The 6559-nt window shown below is 40.1% G+C and overlaps 1 protein-coding gene across 1 annotated transcript; it reads right to left on the bottom strand.

The window, feature by feature from the left end:
• Positions 1-658: 658 nt before the first annotated feature.
• LOC150038633 (uncharacterized) lies at positions 659-2201 on the bottom strand. Its single transcript, XM_090313916.1, has 4 exons — positions 1889-2201; positions 1615-1802; positions 1421-1540; positions 659-730 (listed from the first exon to the last, which is right to left on the bottom strand). The coding sequence occupies exons 1-4, from the start codon at positions 2199-2201 to the stop codon at positions 659-661; spliced, it is 693 nt and encodes a 230-aa protein (XP_090170042.1).
• Between the last annotated feature and the right edge of the window lie 4358 nt (positions 2202-6559).

Here is a 6559-nt window from a genome sequence, read left to right as displayed (position 1 = left end):
ATTTCAGTATGGCTTTTCATCCCAAACAGATGGGCAATCAGAAAAAACTATACATACACTGGAAGACATGTTAAGAGCTTGTGTACTACAATTCAAAGGAAGTTGGGATACAAACATATCGTTAATTGAATTTTCTACCATTCTAGTATCGGAATGGCTCCCTATGAAGCATTGTACGGTCGACCTTGCAGGACTCCAGTATGTTGGAACGAAGCTGGAGAACGACAATTACTGGGTCCAGAATTAGTTCAACAAACAACGGAGAATGTGAAACTTATTGGAGATAATCTTAAAATTGCTCGCGATAGACAGAAGAGCTACGCTGATAAACTAAGAAGGGGACTAGAAATTGAAGTCGGAGAACGGGTATTTCTCCGGCTATCTCCATGGAAAGGAATTCTCCGGTTTGGGAGGAAAGGGAAGTTAAGTCCACGATACATCGGACCATATAAAATTGTGGAATGAGTTGGTCCAGCAGCTTATAGGTTGCAGTTGTCGATGGAGCTAGCTCATATTCACGACGTATTTCATGTGTCGATGCTAAGGAAATACGTGCCTGATCCTATGCACATACTAGCAACACAATCGGTACTGCTCAAAAAAGATTTATCTTACGAGGAAAAGGTCATCGAGATTTTGGATAGGAAAGATCAGGTACTCAGAAATAAGACGATTCCTTTGGTGAAGGTGTTACGGCGTAATCAGGGGATCGAGGAAGTAACCTGGGAACCTGAAGAGCAAATGAGGAAGAGAACCCTCAACTTTTCAAATGACATATCAGGTAAATTTCGAGGACGAAATTTATTTTAAGAGTGAGATGATTGTAAACCCTGAACTTAGGTTCCTTAGATAAGCATGTTTATCCAAAGGGATGTTATATTACATATTTATTATATAGAACTTTATGAGAGGTTAGCTGTTTGCGTATATTACTAGTCTGATGAATAAGTTAGTATTTAGATTAGAAGGCTTGGGTGGTGAGTGCTGGCAGTAGGGCTAGTAACTACCACGGTCATATCCTATTCTAGAATAAAAGGATAATTTGGGAGGGGGTTGTGACATTATTGGCCCTCAACGTCTCCAAGACTTTTCGCAAATGCTCCTTATGCTCGGCCTCTGTCTTGGAATAAACCAAGATGTCATCAATAAAAACAATCACAAAAGTGTCGAGGAATTCCTTGAACACCTTAATCATCAAATCCATGAACACGACTGGTGCATTCATTAGACCGAACGACATCAATATGAATTCATAATGTTCACACCTCGAATGAAAAGCTATCTTGGGTATGTCACTATCCTTTATTCTCAGCTGGTGGTATCCTGACTGGAGATCAATCTTAGAAAATACCGTAGCTCCCTACAACTGGTCAAACAAATCATCAATCCTGGGAAGAGGATACTTGTTCTTGACGGTCACCTTGTTCAGCTCTCTGTAATCAATGATCAAACGTAACGATCCATCCTTCTTTTTCACAAACAAAATAGGTGCACCCCATAGTGACACAATAGGGCATAGGAAACCCTTGTCCAACAACTCCTGCAATTGAACCATCAGTTCCTTATACTCTGTCGGGGCCATCATGTATGGAGCCTTCGAAATAGGGGTTATGCCTGGCTCCAACTCAATAAAAAATCTTTCTCCCGCTGGGGGGGCAATCTGGGAAGATCCTCTGGAAAAACGTCTGGAAAATCCCTCACTACTGGTTCCGAACTCAAGGTGACTTCAATATCTCTAATATCCACCACACTGGCCATAAAGCCCCAGGCTCCTTGGTCGAATAGTCTACTGGCCTTCAATGCTGAAATTACTTTGGGTAGAACTACGGTCCCAACCTCTTTAAACTTAAAACTGGCTCCTATAGGAGGGTTAAAGACGCCTCCTTACAGTAGCAATCTATGCTAGCATGATTAGCAGCTAACCAATCCATGCCCAATATCACATTAAAATCGCGCATATCTAAAATTATCAAGGTTACATCTAATGCGCGATTGTCTACCTCTACCTGACATGCTTTTATCTTTTCTGTAGCTAACATGATCTCTCCTGATGGAGTGGAAATGGACAATGCAAATGGCAATGGTTCTGAATCTAACATGGCATGCCTCACAAATACAGCAGATATAAACGAATAAGAGCCAGAGTCAAACAAAACTAAAGCATGGTGCCCCAAAATTGGAAGTGTACCTGTCACCACCATGCCTGACTTCTCGACCTCACGTCGAGTGGTAGAAAACACCCTACCCTACTATAGCTGACAACTCGGGCCTCCCTGAAACGAACTTACGGGCTAGCCCCTGTGTTCAGGCACATTCCTCCTCGGGCATCTATCTGACATATGCCCCTTCTGGCCACATCGAAAACTGATCCCAGAGCTGGCTAGACAACGTCCCCAGTGTCGTTTACCACAAGTGGTACATATCGGCCTATCCTCCCTGCCAGTCATAACCTGGGAACCCTACTGTCCCCACTGACGTGGAGCATTCACTGTGTTCTGGTTTCTCTGTTGATACTCAAGAGTCCTGGGCTCAGCCTTCCTTTTCTGATCTGCGGAGGTCCTAATCCCGAGCGACCTCCTGTATTCCTCTCCTACCTGGGAGTCAGCATCAATCCTCACGGCGGCCCGTAGGGCCGCAGCATACGTCTTGAGGTCCAAGGCATGCACCATCTCTCACAGGTCGCTCCTAAGGCCCTGAATGAATCTCTCTGTCCTTGCTGCCTCGGTGGCTACTAGTTCAGGAGCAAAGCGAGACAGCTTATCAAATTCCTGCTCATACTCCTCCACCGACATAACTCCCTGCCTCAAGTTCAAGAATTCTGCCTGTTTGTTGTATCGGGTGTTGGCCGAAAAGTACTTCTCATAGAAACGCTCCTTAACTGCTCCCAGGTTGCAAGTTCACCACCAGTATCAATCATCTTTTCTGCTGAACGCCATCAGATTTCCGCATTACCAGTCAACATGAAGACTGCACATAGAAGCTTGTACTCTTCCGGGCACCTCATAAAACAGAATATTGTCTCAATAAATGACAACCACATCTCTACTTTGGTGGGGTCCCCTAACGATCCATCAAATGGGCGAGAGTCATACTTCCGAAAATCTCTCAGATGTTTAGCCTCAAGAGACAGACCCTACACGTCTCTATCCAGCGGTCGGGTCTGTTGTAACTGCTCGGGTGGCACCGGTTCCTCCTGAGCCTGGGTCTGGGCAGTCTATCCTGCCATCGTGCTACGAATCAGCTCTTGCAACTTTCCCATTAGAGAGGATACAACAGCTTCATTAATTCTAGCTTCCATCACCTTTTCATCAATTTGGGTCACAGGCGGATTTGGAGCTGCCGGAACAGTCTGGTTACTCTCAGCTCTCTCTGCTTCCATTTCTTCTCTAACTGTCTTTCTTGTTCTAGGTTTAGGTGCCATGTCTATCATAAATTCGTACGTTATTGTTCTAAAATTAAACTGGTGAATCTCGAAGGAAACACAAAATCTAATGGGCATCTAACTAATTAGTAAGGACATTTGCACAGTCTCAACATCATAATCAACACTGTACGAATCTATGACATACATATAAACCTCAACATCATGGCTCTACAACATACATATATACCTCAACATCATGGTTCTACAATATACATGTATACCTCAATATCATCAGATCAAATACAACCATGGAAGTACATGCCATCTCATACTAGCATTCAAGTGTCTATGTGCATAAATAAATAATTCAAATCTCGTAACAGAACATACTTTGATCATGTTATACTATCAATCTATCAGGTTGTCATTCTGCCATAACATTCATTTATCATGCTAGCATACATCTAATGCCTAACCCGTGGGTAGTTCCAGTAGTAAGATTACTTACCTCAAAGTTAAATCCAAAGAAACCCAAGAAAGCTTATCCTTTTCAGGACAAGTAACACCTAAGATAAATCCAATATTTAAATTAATACTTTGGGTCTAACTTCAATTAACCAAATTATTTAAAGACCTTCGATTTAACTTTACCTAAATCGAAAATCCATAGACAATTTCAGATAGACAACGAAATTACAAACTCCCAGTAATACCCTAACATAAGAACGCAACCAAGTTTTAACATTAAAACCAGGGCCTAATCGCACATACTCCAAATACTGCCAAAAATCCGGGTAAACTCACCCACGGTGTGATATGAGACGCCCTAAATCTACTAAACTACTCCAACTTCACCAAACAGCACCTTCATACCTTCAAAAACATGAATCCAAGGTTGACACATAAAGGCCTCAATCGATTGGTGCCAACAGTAAATGGGTAATCAAGAATCAATTGAAAACAACCCCAACTAGTAGAAATCTTACCCAAGTTGACAAATCTGATGACGGCATGAGCAACGACAGTGACGATAGGAAGAATCCGACTCAGATCCGGTCGATTGTGCCGCGGTGGCTCCGGTGCAGACGCGTCTGGAGCGGCGCTGGTCGGTTTGGATGAATGGCGAACTAGGTTGGCTTTCGATTGCGTGAGTCTGCAATTGGAGAGGACTTGAAACGACGGCTGAAGAGGCGAACAAGTTTGGGTTTCCGGCAGAGAGGCGGCAGACGCGCGGATCCGAAGGGTGGGGCTAGGCTTCTGTAATGACGCAGCGGGAGCGGCTGGGTCGGTGGCAACAAAGACGGCTCAGACTGACGTCAGATGGAACGTCGATGGCTAGAGGCGGCGTGGTCACGAGTTGCGTCTACGGCTAGGTTTTCTCAAAAGGAGGGCGTCAGATGCGTGAGGAAGAAAGGGGATTTGATATTTTTTATAAAAAATAATAATAATAATAATAACTAAAAAGGAAATAAGTATAATTACACTTTATTCGTTTCCTTATTCCACTTTATACTATTGAATTCCTTTCCTTTTCAAAAGAAAATTAATTCCTGCTATTAATTTCCAAATTGAATAATTTCATGCCAACAATTAAATTCCCGCACTTACACTTGAAGTCCAAAATCCAAAAATTCCCTCCAACTAATAACAATTACTGAAATTCCAAATAATAAAATTACAGAAATTACATTATTACTAAAAAAAAATGTACGGGGTGTTACAATCACAATAAAGGGTGATTGTACTAGACATGTCTAGAAACAATTCTAGATCAGTCAGGAACTTCCCGAGCCACACAGCTGAAGAGAACTAATGAAGGTCCCTGTGCGGAAACGTGGGGATCAGTCCCAATTTTTTTTTTCATAGAATTTCAAATTACAAAACAGAAAGAAAAAATTATGCATTAACGAACCAAAATTATAGCATGCTTTTAGGGAATAGGAAGAAAGGAAGAAATTTCACTTACCCTTGAAGAAAAACTTCTTCTCAAATTCCTTTGATCCATGAACACAAACATTTCGCTCCAAAAAAGAAAAACGCAAATGAACACCACCACTTGAGAACCTTCTGTATTCTCTTGGGAATGAAAACTCAAGAAAGAGTTTATACTTTGCTTGAATTCAAGATAGGGAGGAAAGGATGAAAGGAGGAATAAGAACTTTTCTTCTTGAGATTGGAGAAAGCCAGAGTGAGTGAGATCCCATTTTTTCTCACTCTCTATGTAAAACATCAAAGAAAATAAATCTGTCTCTACTACCCCCTCACATGTCTGATTAGAGAGAATTGAGAACTCCCTCCCTTTAATTAAATTAAATAAAATTAATTTAATCTAATTAATATATTTATATATAATAACTAACTTATATATATATATTATATATTATATCAAATATAACACATAACTTATAGTTTTTATATTGTATCAAATACAATATAATCTATAGTTTTATTTCTTTCAACTACTTATGATATTTAATATAAATTACATTTATACTAAATTCAACTATATGAACTAATTAGTATTTGAATCATATTCTAATATTAAATTCCTCTAAAAATAAACTTAATATTTTAATGTCTCAATACATTATATTAATTATATCACATATAATTAACTTAAATTAATTATATCATACGTAATTAATTTCCTCAATTAATTTGAACAGATAGAGCCTTTTGAGCTACAGAAGGAACCTTATGGACCTATAGATTGAAGCTTCAATGATACTTGGATAATTAATTTAACTCTTTAATTAAATTACCCAACATCCACTAACTACCGGTCACTCCACTAAAGACCGACAATTGCATTCTTCACATTACAGATATTTCTATGTCCATTCGATATAACCAATCAACAGTGCGATAACCTTTCACAAATTGCTCGTAAGTACCACTAGGCCAAAATTACCGTTTTGCCTTTGTAGTTACATGTAACTCCTTAAGTACCATCGATCCCTCTAATGAACAATAAGTCATAGTTCAACTATGACCAAGTCTCTCTCGAGCCAAGAGAGGGTGTGGCCACATTGTTCAAGTCTCAATATTAGCTCTTAAGGGAGCAATTTATCTACTTATCCCGACATTAAAGAAGAAGTGAATTTCGTCTTGTGTAGCTGTGTTCTAGACTTCTCAATCAGATGAATCCTCAAAATGATAGGCATATTGAGTTGGCAATTTGGCCACTCTCATCCA

The sequence above is a fragment of the Benincasa hispida genome, chromosome 1, assembly GCF_027475165.1.
Source record: "Benincasa hispida cultivar pf3 chromosome 1, pf3_genome.v1.1, whole genome shotgun sequence".
Taxonomy (NCBI): domain Eukaryota; kingdom Viridiplantae; phylum Streptophyta; class Magnoliopsida; order Cucurbitales; family Cucurbitaceae; genus Benincasa; species Benincasa hispida.
Note: the sequence above shows the minus strand (reverse complement) of the source record. Positions and strands in the feature narration are given on the sequence as shown.

Coding starts and splice junctions, on each gene's coding strand:
- LOC150038633 (XM_090313916.1), bottom strand. CDS start 2,201: ATGGTGGTGACAGGTACACTTCCAATTTTGGGGCACCATGCTTTAGTT. Junction 1,803..1,888: donor TGCTAGCATAGATTGCTACT/GTAAGGAGGCGT, acceptor AAGTAATTTCAG/CATTGAAGGCCAGTAGACTA. Junction 731..1,420: donor ATTACAGAGAGCTGAACAAG/GTGACCGTCAAG, acceptor TTTGCTCTTCAG/GTTCCCAGGTTACTTCCTCG.